The sequence below is a fragment of the Rhinolophus sinicus genome, linkage group LG15 (genome assembly GCF_036562045.2).
Source record: "Rhinolophus sinicus isolate RSC01 linkage group LG15, ASM3656204v1, whole genome shotgun sequence".
NCBI classification, from domain to species: domain Eukaryota; kingdom Metazoa; phylum Chordata; class Mammalia; order Chiroptera; family Rhinolophidae; genus Rhinolophus; species Rhinolophus sinicus.
In genome coordinates, this window is record NC_133764.1 from 35,822,191 (window position 1) to 35,845,841 (window position 23,651).

A 23,651-nucleotide genomic window follows, 5' to 3' on the forward strand; every position below is an offset into this window, starting at 1 on the left:
CACAAACGGGAAAATGTTGTTATTCAAACAACTCTGTTGGGTCCGAGGTAGACCTCAGTGTTATTCTTAAGACCGCTGGAACCTCGTAGCCCCAGACCCGGAGCGGTTTCCCCGACAACGTTCGCTCCTCCACCCGCGCATTGGGGCTGCACACAAGGTTTTGGCTAAAGGCTGTTGAAACTTTAGGGTCCTTTACCCACGGGTTGGCTCTCCTCAATTCCCGCCACTAGTGGGGGAAAATCAGAACCCAGCCAGCGGGCCAGTCTGCCCAGAGCCTGGAACTCGCCCCGCCCCCCGCCTCAACTCCGGCCACTTGGTAACAAACACTTCCACTTCCTGAGCCCTTTCTTCTCCCGCCGTGGGGCGCCAGGCCGAGCCCAGGGCACCGCCCCTGCGCGTTCCCATTGGCCGGAGTCGTTCACCCGGCCACAGCTCCCCCTGCTCGTGGTCCCTGATTGGTCCGAGGTGGTCCACACCCTCGGCGCGGCCCCGCCTCCTAAATAAGGGTCCGGGGCGGGTTCTGGAACGCTCAGACGCCGCGCGGGACGGGGATTGGTCCACGAGTTATTTTGTTGGCTCCTCGCAGTTCACTGCTGCCGCTCGCGGGACACCTGCTCGTCCTGCCGGCGCGGAGATTTGTGGCCTCGCTCCCTCCAGACTTGCAGTCCGTAGGGCTGGGAAAACGACTGGACCGTGCAGTCTTCGGACCCATACCGGACCCTGCGTAGCCCCGCTGAGCCATCGTAGAGCGAGATGAGCTCTGACGCGGCGGCCGGGGCACCCCTGCCCCGGCTCTGCTGCCTGGAGAAGGGTCCGAACGGCTATGGCTTCCATCTGCACGGGGAGAAGGGCAAGGTGGGCCAGTTCATCCGGCTGGTAGAACCCGGCTCGCCGGCCGAGAGGGCGGGGCTGCTGGCGGGAGACCGGCTGGTGGAGGTGAACGGGGAGAACGTGGAGAAGGAGACGCATCAACAAGTGGTGAGCCGCATCCGCGCGGCGCTCAACGCGGTGCGTCTGCTGGTGGTCGATCCCGAGACCGACGAGCGGCTGCAGAAGCTGGGCGTCCAGGTCCGGGAAGAGTTGCTGCGCGTCCAGGAAGGGCCCACGCAGGCCGAGCCTCCGGCCGCCGCCGAGACACAGGAGGCTGGCGGCGAAAATGAGCCGCAGGCCGCCGCTCAGGAACCGCGTGAAGCCGAGAAGAGCCGTTCCGAGCGGGTACGTGCGGGCTGGGCCGGGCGGCGAGGCTGGGACGGCGTGGGAGGGAAGGATCGGGGAGAGACCCAGGCGCCCCGCGCCCGCCTTGTCTTTCTGAAACTCGATCCTCGAGGGGGAGACTGCTTCCGCCCGCCTACCGGGCTCACTGGCAGTTACAGGCTTGGGGCTGCGTCCCACGACCCCCACCCCCTCTCCAGACTCGCTTGGACTCTGAGCTTCTTTGCCACCTGCACCTCTTGTCCCTTGGCCTTTGGAAGTGAGGGAAGGGAGGGCGACTCAGGGAAATCCAGTCCCCGTTTCCCCGGCTCTGTTGGTGGTGTCTGCTCTCGTTTCTTCGCAACCCTCTAATCCCACCCTCTCCGGGCCGGTTCCTCGGCTCTCCCACTTCTAGCCGCCCCATAGTTGCCAGCTTCCTCCACGGTCCCTGTGGGTGGTAACAGAAGCTGGGGTAAAGTGAGTGCGGCCCCGACTTCAAAAAGCTAGAGGAATAACAACTCCCTTTCTGTGCGGAGCCCTGGCGCTGGGATGGCAGGGGTCACAGGCAGGGTTTTACCCTCCAGCCCCCGGGTGTGTGTATCCTTAACTTCAGCTGCAGCCCGGCAGGACTTCATCCTCTTCCTGAAGTCCGGTGTGACTTCTGAGAAAACAGAGGAAGCCCCACCGTCTTAGGGCGATGTGGGGGGTGGGGTGCGGGGAGGAGGTGCAGAGGCCTCTCGGGGGTGGTGGCGGCGGCTCTGCCGCCCAGGAGGATTTATGGTTCTCAGGAATGTGAGGAGTAAGCGCTAGCTTGTATCGGCGGGGAGGGAGGATCTTGAAGGAGGAGAAAGGTGGCTGAGGGGGAAGGAGGAGAGGGAGTGGTCCCGTGGCACGCAGCTCTGCAGGGGCCAGCGAAGCATGCTGTGGGCAGGTGGTCTTGCCCTGGCATCATCTGCCTCCCTCCAGTGCCCCGACAGCCAAGCAGGCTGGTTGCTTTTTGCCCATGTTTGGTTTTTCCCTAAACGATCCCAGTTTGGGTCAACTGCAGGAGGGGCAGTGGCAAAACAAGTTGTGCTGAGCCTCCTGTCCCCAGAGAGTGAAGGGGGAGGTCTCGGTGCAGACTGTGGGAGCAGGGCCTGCATGGCTTGCAGCAGCTCTCCACCTGGTGGCAGTGTGTGGCGCAGGTGTCTGGTGCCAGCAGGAGCCTCCCCTAGACAGAGAAAGGGTACAGTTTAGCATTAAGGTAGAAGGTGGAGCCCGAGAGGACCAACTGGTTCGGTGGAAGTGAAGGAAGTGAGGTCACTAGGAGCCCTGTCCAGCCGGAGCTCCTAGTGCCCGGAATGCCAGGGCCTGCAGGCTCCCACTTCCTGCCATTGCCAAGCCGGCATTGGCAAGGGTGGGGCAGGAGTCAAAGCATCCCTGCCAGGGGTCAGAGACTAGGGAGTTGGTCCCAGGCAGAAATACAGTTTGAACTTTGTGCTGAGGGCATTGATTTGCCATTCTTTTATTTTTTTGAACTTTGGCACTCACACAAGTAGCACACCCCCTCCCCCAGCAATTGCATCATGTTCAGCTCCTCCCATTGCCCTTTTGGTTTTGCTGCTGCTGGGTGCCAGAGGGCCTGGGGGGTGGTAGAAGACCTAGCGCATGCACCACCGCCATCTGAAAGGACAGCAACGCTTGGCGTCCTGCTCTAAGGATGAGCACAGAATCAGATTCCCATAGGGGGTGGTGTGACACCTGCACTCGTGTGTACTTTGTTAGGCCCGCAGAAGGGAGTGGAACCACTCCTACCCAGTCCCCCTGGCCCAGGGACACAGTCACCAGGCCTCTTAGGGTTTCAGGTCAACAAGCAAATCCCAGAACTTCTTTGAGACTTGGTTCTCCCATATGTAAAATGGGGACTTTGGAATACAGTGATACCTACCTTCTGTAGAATTTTATAGATAACAGAAGCACTCATGCCCCTGGGGAATACTGAATTGAGTTCCTTTATGTCCAGGCATTTGAATCCCAGCTCTGTGCAGCCCCCCCCCCCCCCCCAGCCTTTAGAGTTATGCATAGCCAGTCAGTACTCTTAAACCTCTAGTAGGAAATTGCCACGAAATCTGGGCAGGCAGGTGACCTGCCTTGACATTGCAAAAACAATGGTAATATCGTGTTATTTTTTTTCCTCAAAGGCCTCTCCTATGTAAAGAGCACTTCGAGGTTTACTAATTAGTTGTAGCCTGAATTTGTTTGCAAAGTGGGTGCCGTTAAGGTATCTTCATTAGTCCTCATAAGTGAAAAAGGTGGTATGGGGGAAAGTGCTCTGCAGATTGTGGGTGGCAGGTGACATCTCATTGGGAGGATGATCCAGGGCAGAGGGCGAGGGGTGCCTGTAGTACTGGTCTAGGAGGAAGAGGAGGTGTGCTTCCGCTCTGCCCACCTTTGTCGATGGCTTCCCCACCCCCACACCCATGGGGAGAGGGGAGCAGCAGCACCCTGGCTCATAACCTCACAGTCACAGGACGGGATCTAAACCCTTGAGCTTGGTGCTTGGCACATGGGCCCACAGTGGTGGCTGGGCAGGCCTAAGCCAGCTCAGCTGTACTCGCTGGGCCACCTCAAGCCAAGTTCCTTAACTTCTCTAAGCCTCCATTTCCTCTTGTGTAAGTTGGGGGCCATAGCAGCTGCCTGGTGGGTTTATCGGGATTACGCGAGGCTGTCTGCAGAGCTCAGGGTCTGGTACTCAGTAAGTGCCTGGTATTTGAACTAAATATTTCACAGTGATTGTTACACACCTATCCATGGGGCAAGTAGCACTGGATCTGCCTCCCTCCTTAGGCAGGTGCAGCTGTGACCACGCCTGGCACTCAGGACATGCTCAATCAGGGCTCGCTATTGTTGAATAACCATCTATTCCACAGCCCTTCACTCTGGCAGCCTACTCGCCCCACCTCCCCCTTGTGTCTACCCCACCACACCGAGGGTCCAAATTCTCCTCTAACACACCGTATTCACTCAGTCCTTGACCCTCCCTTCCTGACCTCCCTCAGCCTGGGAACCTTTCAGCCCCCCCCCCCCCCCGCACTGCGCACTCTCTCCAAGACCTCTCACCTCCCAAGGAGCCTTTCCTCGCAGCCGCCTCCTGCTCCCTGTCCTTACATCTTTTATTGCTCTGAACACACAGTATTTGAATCATCTCTTTATGATCTCCATCGCTGCATGGTGAGTTCCCAGGGCAACCGCAGTGGCTGATTTCTGTTTATATCCCCAGCACTGTGCCTGGCACAGAGTAGGGAGGGGCTCAGTCACATTTTTGAAATGAATGCATGATAGCCACCCAGGACCTTTGTCCTACATCATCTCAGTCCAGCACACCTGGGCCTCATTACGACTCAAGCACACCCAGAGATCGGAATTCCAGACAGAACCTACCCACTCCTTTTTCTTGCCTATGAGCAGCTTCCATTTTAAAATTAGGAGTGAGCCAGATCAACATGTGAATCCCAGCTCTGTCAACTGGCAGGCTCTGGGCCCCTAATTGTTCATTGTTCCCTGCAAGCCTCAGCTTCTACCTCTGTGAAATGGGGACACAAGCACCCATCCTGCATGGTCGGTGGGGGGATTCGGTGAGATGACGGGGGGCTGGGGTAAGTGCCCACCTTGGTGTGAGTTCTGCCAGACCTGACCCTGATTCCAGAGGCAAAGATGGTATAGGCACCCCAGGTAACAAGGTGGGTAGGTGGGCACCATGAGCTGGCAGCCTCCCAACCTCTTTCCCATTTCTGGGGGAACAGAACAGGGTTTGAGCGACAGGATGTTGGATTTGAAATGGACAGGGTGTGTGCTCTCATGTGTGTTGGTCCCTCCTCTTAGGCCATGTATGGGGTCTCTTTCTCCCCTAGAATATAGCCCCTGGTTCTTACCTTCAGGGCTGTGTCTTGGAACCTAGCTCACTCTGACTCCAGTGTCTGTTTGCACATCCATGTGGCCACACAGTTGGATTGTGCTCAGGGGCCTGACTCTCCAGCTGGGTGTCGCTGCCCATCAGAGTGACATCAGTTCAGGCTGCTTGAACCATCTCCCTGAAAAGGTCCCGGTAGCTGAGCCCTTTGGGCCAGGACTCCCAGGTGCTCCTGTTCCCAGTGGCATCCTCCAAGCACCTGAGGAGGCAGGCTCCCGGCCTATCCCTTCTCCTGTGATGGGCTGGGTGGGGAGTCTAGTGACCAAGGCTCTGCCTCCACCCTCAGGTCCTGAGAACCCGCCCTTGCTGTCTCTGGGCTACCCAGGAGCACAAAGGGCCTATCTGGAGGCCGACCTTGACTGTTGGCCCTGGCCTTGCATTCGCCATCCCTAGGGGTTAGAACAGCTCACCAAGTCCCCAGACCCCTAGACAATGTTTAGGGTTCTGTGCCCTGGAACAGGGTAAGTGATACAGATCCCTGTGGTGCAGGTTCGAGTGCTGCTCTCCGCTGTGTGATTGAGCTCCGGCCTCTCCCTGTGCCCTGTTCGAAGGTCACGGGTGGGGATTTAGAAGAGTGTTTGGCGCTGACAGCCTAAGGGTTGAGAGTAAGACCTCTAGGATCTACTCAGGCCATTGCCACAGCCACTAGCCACGTGTGGCTCTTAGTACCTGAAATGTGCACAAGTCCAAACTGAGATATGCTGTACGAGTTGAATGCACACCAGATTTTGAAGACCTAGTACAAATAAAAAGATGTAAAATAGTCCCCTAATAACTTTTTAAATGGATTACATGTTGAAATGATAATATTTTGGATACATTGTGTAAAATAAGCTATTACAATTAATTTCTCCTGTTTCTTTTTACCCTTTAATGTGGCTGCTAGAAAACTTTTAACTACCTGTGTTAAAAAACAAAATTCAACCAAGTAACTTTGACGATCAAATTGGCTTTACTAAGTGATTCATGAATTAGGCAGCATCTCATCTAACAACTAGACGGGAGCTCCGAAGTGTTGTACAAAATGGAAGGTTTTTATGGGAAGAAGGGGGAGCAAGGGAGCTATTGATCTAACAAAAGAAAAGATTATTTTGGGGCCTGACATCTTCTTTGGGAAGGGTTTTTCTGATATAGATTGCTTCTTTCTATGGGAGGGACGGAGAGGGCCCAGGTGACCGATTACCTTACTGGTGCTTGACCAGAAAATTCTAGACTGGTTGATTAAGATTATATTTCTTGGAGAGGTTGAAACTACAGTTAGATAAGGTGTTGAATCTAGGTTTGGTATCATGGGCTATTAGCACGAGTGACACCATTTTGGACCTGTGTCCTGTGGCATTATATTTCTATTGGATCGCTGGTCTAGATATAAGTTAAGAGCCTGCCTTCTCCTATGAGCTGAGCCATTTATGTGCTCTGTTTGAAGCTCAGTTTCTTCATCTGTGAAATGAGGGCAATAATACCTTCCTCACAGGGTTGTAATTGTGTTTTAATGAGAAAATACACATAAAGCCCTAGTGCAGTGCCTGGCACATAGTAAGTGCTCAGTAAACAGTAGCTGCTATTATTTCAGTAGAGCCCCAATTTCACAAGCTCTCTGAAGGTCCTTACAAGTAGCCTCTTGGGACAGCCCACAGGAGTTAAATCCAGCACCTCTGGGAGGTGGGTGAGGGATGAGGACTGATGGTAGAGTGCTTGCTGGGCAGGCAAGCAGGGGGTGGCCAGCCTGGACGGTGTCCAGCCAGGCAGCAGCCCACGTACCAGCCTGCTCCATCCCAGCCTTGCCCAGCCCTGGGGAGACCTGAGCCAAACTCCCTCAGGTGCGTCTCTGGACAGCACCAGGAGAAAAGACCCAGAGGGGGGATCTGGCTCAGGGCTCCTGCTTGGGGGTGTTGAAGAAGCAGCCCCCACTTTAGCTTATGTCTCCTTCCTGGATCCTACCCTGCTGGGCTCCAGCAAAGTGCCTTTCCACTGAGAAACAGGAAGTCCAAGATCAGGGGCTAGGAGCAGCTCCCTTTTTGCAAATGGAGGTGTCTAACTTTCCTCAGCCTGCACAGACCTGGCGGGGGGGGGGGGGGGTTCTGTGAAATGGAACCACATCAGGGCCATAAGGCATAGGCACTACGTCCCCTGGGTGAGGGAGGAGAGCATCCCTTCAGTCTAGAGGTGTGGATCATGGCTAGTGGTCTGAGCTCCTGGTCACTTCCCAGCCTGCCCTAAGGACAATACCCCCACGTTGCCCTGTCACACGTCACCCCAGGCTGGGCCAGCTCTCCATCCTGGCTTCCTTAAAGAGCTGGCACCAGACCCAAGCCTGTGTCTCCAGAGTCTCGTGGAATGGACTAAGCTGCCTCCCAGAGCCGGCGTGGATCCTTACCCCAAGCCTACCCCCTCCCCCACCCCACCAGAGCTGCCAGGGCCCCTTCTCCCTACCTCTCCCATCTCCTTCCTGTTCGCCCCGTTATTGAGGCTGATTTCCCTGTACAGTGCAGCAGGGAACCATTCATAGGTGCATAAACAAGAACCCTTAGCTGGGGCTGGGCTGGGGGAAGGGCAGTTTGGGGGGGGTGAGGTCACTTCTATTGTTCCCCCAGCCACCCGGGTGGTCTCCGCCTCCTCCTGCCTGCCCTTTACGGGAAGCCTCCAGGCTGTTCTCTGTAGGCTCCTCACCATGGCACTGGCCAGGGAGGGGCCAGGCCCAGTGGGGCGTTGGCACCTCCAGCTGCCCTCCCTGAGGAGGAGCAGGGAGCGGCCCTGGGCCTGTTCCCCAGAGACAGTCACTGGGATTATGGTATCGACTTTCCCCAGCTTTCCAGGTGGTTGCTGGTGGTGCCTATTGAATTCCGTGCCCGCCATCCGCTCCCTGGGCTGCGTGGGTGGAGGTGACTGGGCGGCCACTTGGGGTGGAGCTGGACTCTCTGGGGGAGAGGAAGGAATGGAGGGGGGCAGCCACATCAGTTCTGGGATAGGATTTGGAACAGCCGGAGAACCTGAGAGTGGGAGAAGGCCCCATGAGAGTCTGGGGGCAGCTCTCCTGGCAGGGTCTTTTCCAGAAAGTGCGTCTGGCATTTTCTCGAAGTGAGACACTCAGACCCATCCAGCTCCCAGCCGCCCCTGCCCATTGGCCGCCATTCCCTCATGTTCCTTCCTCTGGCTTTCGAGTCTCTGCCAGTCTCCTCACTGAGCAGATCCTGATTTTCACTTGGGAGCTGTTATCACTGGGAGTCCCACCTGAGGCTCTGAACACTCTGGGAACATGGTCCTCTTGAAGTCACACACACCCCCGCCCCAGCTCTGGACCGCTCTAGCACCATGGCGGGAGGCTCCTCCTGAACTCCAGGGGGCTACACCAGGCCCTGTCCCAGCTCTGGGGGTACAGGCCCAGGAGCAATGGTGGTCAAGCTCAGACTAAGTGCCCGACCCCTCCCCATCTTCTTCTCAGTGCTGGGCCAGCCCCACAGGTCCCCAGGGAGACTGCCCCCAGGGACTCCTGTCAGCACCAGCCTCCACCCAGGATGAGAAGAGCTGAGTTAGCAGCTGGAATGACACCTCCTGGAGACAGCTGGGGGCAGGGGAGGGAGGAACAAGGCTGGTCTCCCTGAAAGAATGGGAAGCCCCCACCCCTTACTGTGGGAAGGGGGGAGTCTCCAGGGTCTTGGAAAGGAGGGAGCTAGATGGGGATCTATAGGTATCTGAACACTTCAAAACACTCCCTGGGGCTTCCGGTCTGCCTGCCCAGCCCCAGCCCCAGCAGGCAGTGGACCAGGTCCCATTGCAGGGGGAAGGAAGCAGCAGGGCCCTGAGCCCCTCGGGCTGGGTCCCCCATTTTCCCCACCCTCATGGCTTGCTGCTGGCAGAGGGGAACGAGACTGAAAGCAGGCCTTCCAGCTGTAATGACAGGTCACCAGGCTCATAGTCCTGGGGTGAGACGTGCTGAGGTTCAGTAAGGGACGCGTGCAGCACGGAGACCTGGAGATGGGCATCACGGGGCCGCCAGGGCAGCTCTGCCACCCAGGAGAGCAGCCCAGGCCTGCTCTTTGCTTGTCGCCTGTGCCACGCTTGGGCTGTAGCTCTGGCTGCAAGAGGCCTTTTGAGCCCCCGGAAGGAAGGCTGTGGTTTCATCAGCTCCCAAGCACCTCCCCACAGAGACTGCAAGTACCTCAGGGAGAGCCACTCCAGTGTTTGTGACTCCTGCTGAGGCCTCAGCTCCAAGTGGGCCCCCTCCCAGTCTGGACTTGGTCTTAAGGGCCAAGTCAGAGACAGGGTGGGTTCTGGTTCCTCCTCCATTGGAAGCTGTGTGACATCAGGCAGTGCGCATAACATATTGAGTCTCAGTTTCCACATCTTGAAGATGGGGGCGGGAAGTGACCAGGCCCAACCAGGTTGCTATGGGAAGGCTCTTTGGAGTGAGGGGAAGCGAGAAGAAGCAGAGACCTCAGAGCTCCCCCCTTCCTTCCCCGGGATTCACCCTCCCCACTTTCTCAGGCCCACTGGAGCTCAGCCTGGTTGGGGCAGAAAGCTGAGCCTGCCCTGGTGGTGGCAGCTGGTCAGACCTGTTCCTGCTCGCTTCAGCTTGGGCTTCAGAGGGCCAGGCTGGCAGCTTTGTGAAGGGATTAGCTTGAGGGGAGAAGAGCCTCACTCTCTCCCAGGAACAAGATCCCACACGGCTGTGGCTGGCCCGGATAAGCAGGCATCCCCCGGCATCCCCCGGGCCTGCTGGTGTGGGCTCTGCAGGGAGGAAAAGGAGAGAGATGAGGAGAACTTGGGAAAAGGGTGTGCCTGGGGCCTCCAGCCCAGATGAGGGCACCCACAGGCCCAACCGTCACCCCTCCTTCCTGTCTTGGCCTCTCCACACTCCTCATCAACATCCTGAAACAGAAAGATCTGCCCCTGCGCTTAAAGGAAGGCAAAGTCACCCTCTGACCACCCCCGAGAGTGGAGGGGTGGGGACTGAGTCTCCCTGCAGATGGCACCTCCTCCTGAGCTGGCAAGTTGGGGCAGGTGACCTGTAAACCCTTCTCTCCTTCCCCACCCATCCCTGCCTTCTCCACTCCCAGCTGGGGACTGGGAATTCAGAGCAACCTGGCACCCCACCCAAGCCCCCAGAATCTCACTTCTCACTTTCCCCTGACTGTTCATTAGTATGCACAACAGTGAGAAAGTCTACATATGCACGGGGTTTTTACAAATTGTCAAGTGTTCTCTATGTTAATTACCTCACTGCCTCACCGCAACTCTGGGAGGCAGGTGGCACTAAGAATGGTCTATAAATAAGGCACCTGAGGCTCTTGAGAAGGAATTTACTGCCCCAGGTCACAGTGGGGGAGCTGGAACCTGGGCCGGGCCTTGACTCCAGCCGTTGCTCATTGTCTGGGGTCCAGGGGTAACCCAGCACGTGCAAGCTGTTTGCTGCGGCCCTGCCCCAGGCCTCGGAGGAGGGGGAGAGGGACCCCAAGTCAGTCTTGGTGCTTGGGCTTCTGCTCAAGGCTTCAGTTTGCCCGCTCACACGTCCTCCCTCCATCCTGTCCACGTGTCCCAGGCCTGCAGCTTCTAAGCTCAGCTGCCAAGTTGGAGCAAACATTTGGTAAAAACACGTTCAGCTAAGTGTCTGAGTGCTCACGAGAAATCTGCTTGTGCCTTTTCAATAGGTCACCTTGTCTAGGCCACCACTGCAGCCACACTGGGCTCCCTTTAGCCCAGCTCCCCCCCCCAATTCAGGCTTCTTGGGGGACCAACAGGATCTCTGGGGTTCTGTTGCTGCCTTTGCCCTCAGCTAGGCCAGTCTTGGTGCTGCCAGTGGGATGTCCTTGTCTTGTCCAGGGACCCTGGCTGTGCCACCCCCGGTCTGTGGTCATTGTCCCTCCCCACCCCCGGCCCCCAGCTCCCTTTGACTGGGTCACTTGTCGTGGTGGGGGAGACAGGAGCCGTGTGGGTGAGGAAGGGCTTTACTGTAAACATGCCGCCAGCTTTCAGTAAACACCTGCCTCTGCCTCCCTGTTGCAGACAATGAGGTACAGGGTCTGGGGTCCCCTGTCACACGTCTCAGGTACCCAGCCAAACTGGCAGGGGTGCTACTTACCCCCCCACACACTCAGGAGGGCCAGACTGAACTTTTGGTAGGAGGGACAAGGTAGCAATCAAAATAACATGATTAACCTTAGACAGTCAAAAGGGGGACTTGAGCTAATCTGGTTCACCCCTCATTTGCCAGAAGAGGAAACTGAGGCTTGGACAGGGGCCATGTTGCCCAGGGTCACCTAGGCAGTTTGCTGCAACGTCAGGTCTCTATAGGCAGGTCTGAGTCCCAGGCCAGCATTCTCTCACATTGCTGTGTAGGCTCTAAGCAAACTTGCCTTACTGACAGCTCTTCCTTGATGGGGACGTGGGGTCAGGCACAGGGCAGGGAGAGTAGGACCCAGGACACTGGAATGACATGGACCTTTATCCCCACAGCGTGAGCTTCGGCCTCGGCTCTGCACCATGAAGAGGGGCACCAATGGCTATGGCTTCAACCTGCACAGTGACAAGTCCAAGCCAGGCCAGTTCATCCGGTCAGTGGACCCAGACTCACCGGCCGAAGCTTCGGGGCTCCAGGCCCAGGATCGCATCGTGGAGGTAATGCTTCCTGCCTTCTTCCCAGGTTCTTCCTCCTGGTTCCTCCACACGGATGAGCACCTCCAGGCAGCCATCACACCTTCTGCTCCTTGGTTAGCCCCTGGGGCCCAGGCAGCCCACAGAGGCGGGCAGGCGGGCGGGAGGGGAGGTGGAAAGGTGGTGAGTGGGTGGGTGGAAGGACTGACGTCTCTCATTCCCCACCTCCCCTGGGCTCTTCTTCACCGAGCGCAGCCCCTGATTCACCTGTCTATCCAGGTAGCTATCTGGGGCCACCCCTAGTTTCCTGCTGCCTGAGTCCTCAAGGCCAGGCATAGGGACGGCGATGGGCGGATGAAATCCTCTTCCCAAGTGGGCTGTTAGGCACGTGTGCTGTGCTCAACAGGAGGAAACGTGACCCAAATGCCTTGGGCAGGTCCCAGAATCTCAGTCTTAGAACCTTAGAGCTGGAAGATCAGCTCTCCCCAGACTTCTCACTTTACATGTGAGCAAACCAAGGCCCAGAGAGACAAGTCGACAAGTACACAGAAAAGCTGGGGCCCAACCCAGCCTCCCAAACCTTTCCCATCTCTCTGGTCACAGCTGTGTTTGTTTAGTCTCATCTGAATATTTACTTTGGCTTTTCCCACGTGTCCTGCCTCCAGTCTGACTGTCAAGTGGGAGGACCACGTGGCCTCTCCAGGCCAGCGGGGCTCAGTGTCCCCAGATTGCCAACTGGCCGAGAATGAAGACCACTTGCATCTCCTCACCCTACCCCCCCAGAACTGAGATCTGTGCCGGTAACTCTACCCCCACTCACAGGTGAACGGGGTCTGTATGGAGGGCAAGCAGCACGGGGACGTGGTATCTGCCATCAAAGCTGGTGGGGACGAGACGAAGCTGCTGGTGGTGGACAAGGAGACCGACGAGTTCTTCAAGAAATGCAAAGTGATCCCATCTCAGGAGCACCTGACCGGTGAGCTGATTGGCGAGGCTGAGGCCCCTACGTCAGGGGTGTTGGCTACGGTTCTAGACTTGACTGTATCCCAAGTGAGGGATGGACAGCTTCCTGCTTCAGTGCACCCCCACGTCCTTCGGGGGAGGCCCAGGGGTGTGGGTTGGGAGAGATAGTGGGACTGGCAGTGTGTTTCTGAGGATGGCATATGACAGTGGTAGGCTGGCCTGAGGGCTGGCAAGAAGGGATGAGCTGCTGCTTCCTGGGCCAAAGCTGCAACAACACAGGGAGGCCTGAGCTTCCAATCCCTCCGCCCCCAGCCTGTTCTCAGGGCAGTGCTGGGATTAAGGAAAGGGTTAACTCTGGGGAGGCCTCCAGCCTTTGCTTGGTCAGATCAGAGTCCAATGACAGGGGCCCAGTGCCTCCCCTCCCTTCTCTCAGGTTGTCTTGGAAACCCAGGCTTGCTGGCTCTAGAGAGCAGTGGGTCCCCCCTCGGTCCCTGGGCCCCTGCCCTCCCCATCCCCCACCATCACCCTGCCAAGCCTGGCACTTCCCCTTGCGTGAGTCCAAGCCAAAGGGGGCGGGGCTGCTAGACCAAGGCAAGGAGTTAGGCAGCTCAGCTCACTGGTCTGGTCAGGACTTGCTCCCTGGGAAGGTGGCTGCAGAGCGGGGGTTGGGGGATGGAACCTCTTTGGATTTTGCAGTGGGTGGGGCCTCCCTCGTGTCAGGGTTATATTTGTGTGTTTGGGGGCCCATACAAAGGTCCTGCCACAGGCTTGGATCCCTAGCTGGAGGGACCCAATGGGGAGGCCCAGTCCGCATCTAGCCCAATCTAGGGTGCTAGGGGTTCCTAGAAGGCAGGATGGGTCAGTTGGAAGTCCCTAGCAGACACTGGGCGTGAGAGGTGGGGTGTCACCTTACCCTTGTCTCCCAAATTCATGGAGACCAGGTAACTCAGATAATCCCCTTCCTTAGTGAGGGGGAAACTGAGGCCCAGGGAACCAGCCTTGCTTTTGGGGACATGATATGTGGAAGACACAGCAGAGATCTGGATTCCACTCATCTCCTCAGATACCTTTCCCGCCTCCTCCAGCATCCTTCTCCCCTCAACCCCAAGTCATCAGCCTTCACATTCTTCCCTCTTGGGGTGGGAAGGGCCCTGGGAACTAGGGTGATTGCAGCCTCTGGCCAGAGGGCCTGCACAGGGAGAGGCCAGGGCAGCTCTCTCTAGTGTCCCTCCTGGTTTCTTCAGGGTGGTGTCTTCTACCCAGTCCCCCCAACTAGATGTAACTGGGGGTGTCCCACCCCAGGGCTCACCCTGATCACTATGAAACAGTCTGGAGCGCACAGGGAAGAGGCTGGCTTGGGGGCAGTGGGAAAGTGAGTGTCCCTATGTCTCCGCAGCCCATGGTCTGGTGAGGATGTTGGAAGGGAGGAAAAGGTGAGTCGGGTATACCTGACTGCTCGGGCCTCCAGTGCAGGGCAAGGGGAAAGGTTAAGCTAAGAGTTCAGAAAAAGTCCACCCAGGCTGACCAGTCCCTGGAGATGAGGCAGCCCCCTTGCAGCCACATGGGGCCTCTACCCTGAGTGAGCCCAGCAAGGGTGACCCCAGGCCAGGGTTCTCTCCCTCCGACCTCTCCGGTCACCACCAGGGTTTCCATTTTTGCTGGGTGAGGGGCACACCCGGAACCCTGCCCTGAGCCCCCATCCCCTCATCTCCACACTGGTAAGTATGAGTTGGGATGATTTCCCACAACCTGGACGTGGTTCTATTCCTGGTGACACCACCATCACCTAGGAAGCATTTGGAAAACACTGATTCCTAGTCCTGCCCCAGGCCCACGGAGTCAGAAGCTCTGCTGCCAAGGCCCGGGAATCTATTTCTAATAAGCTTCTCTGGTGATCCTTAGGCAGCCAGCCGGGAATTTCATCCCCATCTAGCACTGGGCTCTTCTCCACCAGCTCCTTGCCCATCAGTGGTCCAGGACATTAATTTAGAAGGCAGAGCCTAGCACATTTCTTCATGAAATTGAATAGAAAATATCAGAGCATTGCGACGTAATAAGCGTAAGGTTTGGGGGATGTAGTAAGGACAAGCTGTTTTGTGAAACTTGTGTTACACTCACAGTCTCTGTGTGTGCTGCTGGGGTGTCAAAATGTCAACTGTACTTAACAGTGAGTTGCAGTCAGGAGACTTTTAAACACTGTCCCAAGGCACAAGATCTAGTTATCTGCCCAGCTCCCATTGCTCACGTCTCCGTGCTCCAGCCCATCCACATTTCCCAGAGCTTCCGGACTCATCTCTGTTTTTTTCCTTCACTAGGTCCCTTGCCGGAGCCCTTTACCAATGGGGAGATCCAGAAGGTAAAAGCAGACCCCTAACTGCTTCTCTGGCTCTCAGTCCGGGGCTGCGGGAGAAGGCTGGAAGGTGGTGTGGTTGGGAGGACAGGTGTCAGGCTCAGGAGCTCCAAGCCATACCACTGCCGGTGTAGCCTCGGCCCTTGCCTAGGACCAGGGCCTTCCAGACTGAGAGGCCTGGCACGCCCCTCTGCAGCCCGCCATCCTGGGTGACAAGCCCCACCTCCAACTCCCCACGCACAGAGGAGGCCATTCTTCCCCCCAAGAACAGAGCCTCAGTGTCTGGCCGCATGCTGCCCGGCCGCTGCTACTTCCAGTCTGGGTTGGAAGAACAAAGCCCCTCTACCCCTCCTCCCCGGGCAGAAGGGACGGGAAGGCAGTGGAGGCTGGGGAAGAGATGGCGGGGCCGGTGCTAGCTGAGGCCACAGGAACCCAGGCAGGGGCTGAGCGCCAAGCTGAAGCCCTGGCCAAAGCCTTCACTCTGAGACAGGCCGACTTGGAGCTGGACCACAGAGCGGAGCTATCTGCAGTGTTTGTTCAAAGGCTTCCCTTCCCCCAGGGGCTCCTGCTGGGGCACAAAGGAAGGGGAGCGGCTGTGGGCCACCTGAACCTCCTGTGGCTCCATCTGTGGGTCTAGAGCTGTCATCCATCTTATGCTTTCAAAGCCGTTCATGGCTGCTTTGGGGTTATGGTTTCAAGATTCCTGGGGTCAAGTCCAAGTAAACGGTCGGGGGGGGGGCCACAGGAGATTCAGGGAGCATCACAGGTGTTCCCCATGCCAAATAAGGAGGCCCCCAGTGTCCCCACGCTCCAGAAAGCCTCACTGGCCCAAAAGGCAAATCCGTCCTGAGTACCTTCTTGGGAGGACTGGGGAGTGGGCAATTCAGCTGATCCCAGATGCTCCCCCCCACCCCAACCAGGCTGCCTCTGATCCTTGGAGGAATGTGAAAATGTAAATCCCCTGAGGGCCCCTGGCAGGCTCAGGCAGTGGGGCTGTGGGGTGGATGGCGAGGGCTCAAGTGGAACTTCTCAGGCTGAGGAACCTATCTTCCCCAGGAACTCCCCTTTCTTGTTCAGGACTTCACCACCCCATCCCCCACCCACCCACACCTGTCCTCCCTCTGCCAGGAGAACAATTATGAAGCCCTGGCCGAGGTGGCATCCGAGAACCCCAGGCCAGCCCTGGCAAGATCCACCTCCAGTGACAGCAGCGAGGAGGTAGGTGGCTGGGCGGGTGGGGGGTGGGGGTGGCACCGGCTTACTAGAAGCCCACTCCCAGGCCACACTCGTTCCTGGCACGCACCAGCCTGCCTTAGAGGTCACATGCTGAGCCACATTCTACTCTTGTGACCCAACTTCCCTGGGCACTGGCCCAAGGGCGCCACCTCACCCAGGCCGAGGACCAGGAAGCCTCGTCAGGCACTGACTCCCGCTCTCTGCCTCCCCTGCTCTTCACAGCTGAATTCCCAAGACAGCCCCAAGAAGCAAGACTCCACTGTACCCTCGTCTACCTCCTCCTCCTCCGACCCCATCCCAGACTTCAACATCTCCCTGGCCGTGGCCAAAGAGAGGGCCCACCAGAAGCGCAGCAACAAACGGGCCCCGCAGATGGACTGGAGCAAGAAAAACGAACTCTTCAGCAACCTCTGAGGGCCTGCCCCGGCAACCCAGGAAAGCCGGCGCGCTGGGCCCACACCCCGATCTAACTCCCTCCTTTCTCCCACTTACCCACGAATGACATGCAAATCAGCACCAGCATCTCCCCCTTGGCAAATCTGATTTTTCTAGAGAACTGTGTTCTTCCCTTACCGCAGAGAAAGGGAATGTTTTTCTGTCCTACCCCAATCAAAAAGCAGACTCTGTCCTCCTCCTGAGTGCCTCAGCCTGTCAGGTGTCCCCTTGCCACCCCACCTGGGACATCACAGGGACCTGCACCCAGCAAGAATTGCGGGACCAGGTGAGACATCATGACCCCAAGTGGTGAGTGGGTCTGGGGTTGATCAAGGACTCAGAATTCAGCAAGCACATCATCCTGAGAGCTGTGGGTTGAGCATCTTATTTTTGTCATTTGATTTAAGAGTGCAGTATTGCAGAGTTTAGAGGGATACTTGTTTCCTGATTCCCATGATTTTCCAGGTTGTTGCATCCAGGACATAGCAGTGGCCTCGGCCTTAAACTCTTTTGTTTCTACTTCCACCCCAGAACGCTGGGCAGGTGGGGGTAGGGTTTGGCCAGCCCCTGCCCAGCACTGAGCCAGGCACCACCATTGTAATTATAAGGAAACCCCATCGGAAATTCAACTGGTCTCTCCAAACCCCCTCGGCTCTGTGTGTTCCTTTAGAGCTCTGGCCTCCTGGCCTTGAGAAATGGTGAACAGGTGTTCCCAGCATGGCCTCTGGCTGAGGAGGTAGGGCTGGAGGGAGAGGGTGGTCCACGGCTCCCTGGGACCCCAAGCCCGACAGTGGGAGGGGGGCAGCTTTAACCAGGCCTCCGCCGACATGCACAGGCTCCATCCAGACATATCCAGGGAGGTGCGAGCCCAGACCTACCTGCTGAGGGCTCTGAGCCTCCCTCTAACTCCAGGAGGGCTGAAAGTGTGAATCCTGGCTGGGGCCCATTGGGAATGTGAAGACTAGGCTTTGATCTTTCCGCCCTCAGCCAGTGGGGTGCAGGATTCCCAGGAGTGGCCTGAGCTGGCGCCAGATACTTTATCTTATCTAGCCTGGGCCTGATTGGAGGGCAGTTGTTCAGGCCTAGGGGAAAACAAACCCAGGTGCTGGGCCCCGTGGCAGGTGGGGTGCAGAGGACTTGCCAAGGGCAAAATGCCCTATTCCTCCTCCAGAGATCCAGCTCCCTTACACCTCTGGCTCTTGAGTCCACATCTTAGGGGTCTGCTAGGGTGGCCTGAGAGCTGAGGCTGCTGGGCCAGGATGTGCTCAGAGAGAAGGAAGGGAAGCTGGCCCAGGGCTACTCTCCATCCAACCAGGAAACCCTGGGACTGAGAACAAGAGGGCTAGCGAACCAGGGAGGGGACCTGTGAGGCCCTAGGGTTGACAGAAGGGTCAGTCGTTCTCCGGCCATCTTGACCTCTGGGTTTGTGTCCAAAGCCCAGATTAGCACCAGCTGCCCCAAGCCCGGCTCAGCTGGGCCTGGCCTGGCCCCTCCACCCTTGCCTCTACCCTCTGACCCCCGATGAAGGCCCCCACAGGTGAGCAGCCCTGAGGACTGCCCCACTACATCATCTCTGGGTGGGGAAGCCCTAAGCTACTTTTGACCCTGATTAAGCTGAAGACAGGTAGAAAGGACAGGTGGCTCAGAGGGAACCCCAATGCTACGGGGCTGGGGCCATGGTACAAAGGAGGGCCCCAGCAAGTGAAGTTTGTGTCTCGGATTCAGGCATGTTTTAGATTCCTTTTTTTACATGCATAACCTCGTGTCAGATGGCAGAATCAAGGGGACTGGGAGCTGGGAGGCTTCAGCCATAGTTCTGGTTCTGCCATCAGGTGGCCTCAGGCAAGCCACCTCAACTTGCCTGGGATTGCTTCTTCCCCTCAGAAATGTCCTAGCTGCCCTCAAGAGTCTCCACCATGATTGTGTTTTGAAACTGGCCTGGCCTTTCTGGATGGCCACCCCAGATTACGACAGGGTTTGAGGACGGTGAGAAGTGAAAGGGTGTCCCCCTCGCTCTGAGGTGGGGAGACCTGGCCCAGCTCGGCCTGTTAAGCACCCTCTCAAGGCAGCCTGATCATCCAGAACCTGTGCCTCCGACGCCCCCTCGTGGCCTTGCCAGGTGCAGCTTCTCCCAGAGGTGTAAGGGTGAGGAGTGGAGAGCAGGAGGCCGGAGGCTTTCAGCAGAGGGGTGATCCGGCCACAAGGAGCTGTGTCCAAAACTAATTTATTCAACATTCAAAACTGGCTCCAAAGAAGAGAAAGGAGGAGCAAGGACACTCGCCCACTTTCTAAGCCATCTCTCTGTCCTAACAGGGCCAAGCTCACTCATTTCCAAAGCTCCCAGGGTCACACCCGGCCTAGAGCACTGAGCTACCCCTGTCCTGTCACTCCCACGCTGGACCGGGCACTGCTGGCTGGGCCTCCTAGGGGCTCACGTCTACACGGGCCCATGAGGAAACGGAAAGCTGGCCATGCAGTATGCTTTACTCCTGGCTAGGGCCTCAGCCCCAGGGCGGCACCTCTGGCTTCCCAGGGGAAAGGGAGGGCCTGCCTATTCACCAGGCACCCTTCGTCTCCAGCTCCAGCTCCAGCTCCACCCTGCCTCCTCCCATGGATTCATACTGTCCACTCCAGGTTCCCAGAGTCTGAGTGCAGGTTTGGCTGGGAGGAGGGGCGCCCTGGAGTCCCTCAGCCATACTGCCAGCCTGAGGGCAAGTCCGGCCCAAAGTCTGAAAGGCCCCGAGAGGAGATTCCCAGCCTGGAGCGGGACCAGGAGCACTCGGCCCCAAAGGCTCCACCGTTTGCCTCCTGCTGCAGGGCTCTGTCAGCGGGGCTCCCACTACCCATCTCTGTAAGGCTTCTCTTCCACGTGGCTGGTCTGCTCCAGAAGCCACTGCCGCTCCGGCTCACTCATCGTCAGTCTGAGCGTCACCTCCTGGAAGACGCTGCTTACAGCCACCTAGTGAGCCAGAGAGATCAGGGTTGGCTAAGTTACAGCCACAAGTTCTAGCACCAGCAGACCCCACCACCCAGACCCAGGCTTCACCCTCCTGCCGGTGACAGCCTTACCTGCTCAAAGTGAAGTTTTTGGAACATCCGGATGCTCGGTTCATTTCCTTGCCCGATTTTAGCCTCAAACTTGGTCAGACCTAGCTTGGTCACTCCTCCCAGAGATCAGAGAGGGACAAGCTGCAGGATGAAGGTCCCTCCAGCACATTCCACCCCTCCTGTCCCGGTCTGTGGTGGAGGCACCTGCCACACCCCTACCCCCACCCCCTCCAGGCCTGAAGAAGGGTCACTCCCAACATGCGCTAGCCCTCTCCTGGGGCCTGGCCACATCTCCCCACATTGTCCGCTCCGACTTCTTACCATAAGACATCATCATGAGAACAGCCTCAGTGCCGAAGCCCTTGCCCCTGCAGTCGGGCTCTAGGAGAAAACAGTAATCACTGACACCACGTGACGGCGCCAGAGCAGGGAGTTACCAGATACGATCTCATTTAATCCTCATCACTCTACAAAGTTTGTAATTACCATTCTGCAGATAAGTACTCAGAGGCCATGAGAAGGTAAATGACTTGCCCAAGGTCTCAGCTTGAATGCACCCAGTCACCTGACCCAGAGCTGATCTCTGAAGCTCAGTGTGCCGCCTCAACCCCTCAGGAGAAGGCTAAAAACCAAGGACGCAAACTGGAGGGGCTCCTCCCGCAGCGTGGGAAGATGCTCCAGGCAAGACTATTTCTGGAGCGTCCCCAGCACACCCTCAAAATGGGATGGACTGAAGTCTGAAGACCCTAAAAACTAAAGGTTAAGTTCACCACAGCTACATATGGGTGCCGAGTGGCCGTCAGCCCCAGCCAGAGCCTCCCATTGGGCTTTCTGAGGTCCCTATGCAGCCTTGGCTGGCTTAAGGTTCAGCAGATCCGAGGGCCAGAAGGGAGAGAAGGCAGGGCCAGATGGAACAAACCTGCAATCATGACCTCAATCTCCCCCAAGGAGGGGTCCCCTAGATCTGTGAGGAAGAGGTTCACGTCTCCCGCCATGCAGCTCTCCTCGGTGGTGCCTGGCTGGGCCTGCCACTTCTCTGCATCCATCACAATGAAGGTACACTCTAAGGAGGGAGGCAACAGGGTTATCACCTAACTCCCTAAAGAAATGCAGTGAGGACAGTCTTCCTACCCAAGCCAGAGAACGACCATCTCTGAGTCTGGTGGGAGAAAGGGGGGGGCCAGGGCTTCCTTCGGCTGATTCCAAAGCCTAAATCTGCCTCTTGCAGGAAACAACGCCTTTTTCCAAACATCGTTTTGGAAAATGATGGCTTTTACCCATATTCTCAGAAAGTGGGGGACCCAAAGAGCAATAACTACACGGCTTGCAGCAAGGGACATGAGAAGCAAGGCCTCAATTACAGCCAGAGCCCCAAATACTTTAAATCCTTCCAAGCCTGGTGCAGTGAGTGGGGAAGAGGACAGAAGCATCAGCCACATGGACCAGCTTCAGTGGTCATCAGAGTCTGAGGGTTTCAGGCACCTTGAGGCTTTTCATGAAGTGCTTTTCAAAAGGCTTCTGTGGCTCCAGAAGGGCTACAGCTGGGAATGAGAAAGGGAGGGAACCTGGAGACTGCCTCGGGAGTCAGCCCTCCCACTACCAGCCCAGCCCAGGGCCTCCACTTCTCACTGTCTGCATCTTCACGCCAGCTGCGCTGCATCGCATACTCCTGCTCCAGGGTCAGCGGCTCGGAGGCTGTCAATCGCTGCAGCTCCTCTGATTTCATCCACTCGTGGTACCTGCAGGGACAGAGGGATGGCCTTTGGCAGGCAGGGCTGATTCGGAAGCGTGGGTCTGACACTGTGAGATGAAGAAATGGATGGCAGAAGGGTGAACCCTACAGGGCTAACAGGAGTCATGGAAGACCCAAAGAAAGGATTATAAGGGTTCCTCAGGCAGATGGCCACAGCACAAGGCCCACAAGACAACAGCAGGAGGGGTCAGGAGTTCTATCCGTCCAGCTTCCCATCCTGTCTCGGGGGTCAATTCAGGGGAGCAGTCTGAGGCCAAACATTCCTCAAATTCCTCAGGGGAAGTGTATGGCAAGCCAAACTCAGCAAAGAAATATGGACAGATCCCCAAAGGCTGGGCACCAGGAATCTCCCAAAAGGAAATCTACAAGTAGAGAACACCCTACCCCACCACCATGCCAGTCTACCAGACTGTGCTGGCTGCCCCAAGAGTCCCTCCCTGTGACTCAGTCCTGGCCTTTCCAAACAGACATGAGAACGACCCATCAGCTCAGTTTTAGGACAAGCTAACATGAAGCCCCCAGGAACTGAGTATATGTCATTAATTTACAAGTAAGTGAGAAGACAATGTCTTGGTTTCTTACATACATTTAGTTTACATAAAATAAGTCTCTGCTGAAAGGCCAAAAAGGAAGCTGAGAGGGTGAAAGGGAAAAGCAGGGGGATGGGTGACTTCCTCCAGGAGAGTCATAGTTCTCGCTTCAGATTTCTTTTTCCTGAATTACTTCTCAAACCCATGTTTCTCCTTCTCAGAGGAAATGGCCTTTGAGATTTGGGCTAAGGGAGGCTGGCCCTCCTCGCTGCACCTTCTAGAGCTGGCTTGCATCCCACGTTACCTAGGCACGTGCAGTGAGGTGTAGGGTACCAGCACCACCTTCTTCCCCAGCAGCAAGATGTTCTGATTTAACCTCATCGTAGTGGCCTGCGGGTGGGAAGGGCAAAGACCTCAGGGCCCCGCGCGAGTTTTCTCCCACTTAAGCTGGGAGCCCAGGCTCTCAATTCGCTAAATGCCTCCGGGGACTAAGTTGTCAGAAGGGCCTCGGCCCTTCTTAATTTTCAAACATTTCAGAGAACAAGGACCCCTTGCAAGAAGGGGAGCCAGGCCGGCTATAGATAGTTAAGCAATCCTTGACACTCATCTCCAGGAGCCAGGCCGGAGCTGCGATTTCTGCTTGTCCCTTGCGCCCCACTTCGACGCCTCAAACCTACGCACCAAGACCTACCCCCAAGGCTCCCATCACTCGTCCAGTCGTGAAACTCCGCCCCAGAATCAACTTCCAGCCCTGCCGTAAACCTATTTCCAACCACTCCTCTGGGCTCTGGCCCTCCCTCTTCCCCACCTCGCAAGCCAGGTCCACCAGGCCACTTTAGGGTGAGGCAAGCCTAAGTTCTCAGTCCCCTCCACTTTATGCGGAGTTATAGGCTACTCTCCTCTGCCCTCACCCCCGAACCCAACCACCGGGGGCCCAAAACCACCAAGTTCACACCCACTCCGAGCTGACAACACCCTTCCCCAGCAGAAGTTACGCTCCACCTCTACTAACCAGCCCCGCTGCCCGACCCGGCCGACGGTCGCCCCTCGCGCATGCGCCTGGGAGCGCACCCCGCCCACTTCCGCCACGCAGACGGCAGCCTCCAGGTCCAATCCCGGTCCCGCCTCCGCGAGGCGCCCAATCAGCGCGCTGCGCCCCGCCCGAGGCGCGCGCGGACTAAGTGGGCTCCAGGCGCGAGCGCCTGCGCGCTGGGGGCGCTGGTGCAGGACAGCTGGCGCCGGCAACAGCGGAGGGGCTGGAGGTGGCGGCAGTGGCGTCGCGAGCGAGCTACGCTGCAGGTGAGGGGTCGGGCGCGAGGGTGGGATGGGCTCGGGCAGCGCCAGACTCCGGGCTTCCTCCAGGAGGGGAAGAAGTCGGTGGAGCCTCGGAGCGGAGCCCTTGAGAAGAGGGGGAGGCTTAAGGGTGGGGAGCCCTAAGGCTGGTTGGGGAAGGGCGGGAACTGGAGGCCCGGTTAAAAAGGAGAGGCTTTGGGGCAAGGAGTTGGGTTGGAGGGCGACCTAGGAAAGCCCCGGACCCTCGCCTTAGGTGGAGGAGGGAGACAGTTACTGGTGGGAAGGGGCGCTTTTGGTGGGTGTGACCTAGTG

General features: G+C 57.4%; 3 protein-coding genes across 12 annotated transcripts in view; 2 read left to right on the forward strand and 1 right to left on the reverse strand.

Moving 5' to 3' along the window:
• The first annotated feature begins 132 nt into the window (after window positions 1–132).
• NHERF1 (NHERF family PDZ scaffold protein 1) lies at window positions 133–17,358 on the forward strand. 2 transcript variants are annotated; one of them, XM_074319340.1, is made up of 6 exons: window positions 133–1,215; window positions 11,594–11,755; window positions 12,554–12,707; window positions 15,010–15,050; window positions 16,122–16,262; window positions 16,503–17,358. In XM_074319340.1, the coding sequence occupies exons 1-6, from the start codon at window positions 754–756 to the stop codon at window positions 16,692–16,694; spliced, it is 1,152 nt and encodes a 383-aa protein (XP_074175441.1). In that variant the 5' UTR covers window positions 133–753; the 3' UTR covers window positions 16,695–17,358. The 2 variants fall into 2 exon arrangements, with proteins under 2 accessions (XP_074175441.1, XP_019601070.2); XM_019745511.2 differs by having other exon boundaries at window positions 144–1,215; window positions 16,173–16,262.
• Window positions 17,359–18,923: 1,565 nt separating this feature from the next.
• Window positions 18,924–23,118, reverse strand: NAT9 (N-acetyltransferase 9). 8 transcript variants are annotated; one of them, XM_019745523.2, is made up of 7 exons: window positions 23,059–23,111; window positions 22,351–22,436; window positions 21,393–21,502; window positions 20,683–20,826; window positions 20,085–20,144; window positions 19,785–19,879; window positions 18,924–19,674 (listed from the first exon to the last, which is right to left on the reverse strand). In XM_019745523.2, the coding sequence occupies exons 2-7, from the start codon at window positions 22,425–22,427 to the stop codon at window positions 19,555–19,557; spliced, it is 606 nt and encodes a 201-aa protein (XP_019601082.1). In that variant the 5' UTR covers window positions 22,428–22,436; window positions 23,059–23,111; the 3' UTR covers window positions 18,924–19,554. The 8 variants fall into 8 exon arrangements, with proteins under 8 accessions (XP_019601082.1, XP_019601081.1, XP_019601083.1 ...); XM_019745522.2 differs by having other exon boundaries at window positions 23,002–23,101; XM_019745524.2 differs by lacking the exon at window positions 23,059–23,111 and adding an exon at window positions 23,006–23,046.
• The window catches only part of TMEM104 (transmembrane protein 104), a 55,720-nt gene continuing 54,502 nt past the window's right edge, over window positions 22,434–23,651 (forward strand). For both annotated transcript variants that reach the window (XM_019745605.2, XM_019745606.2), the window contains exon 1: window positions 22,434–23,345. The gene's annotated coding sequence lies outside the window, so the exon portion shown is untranslated. The remainder of the gene's footprint in view (window positions 23,346–23,651) is intronic.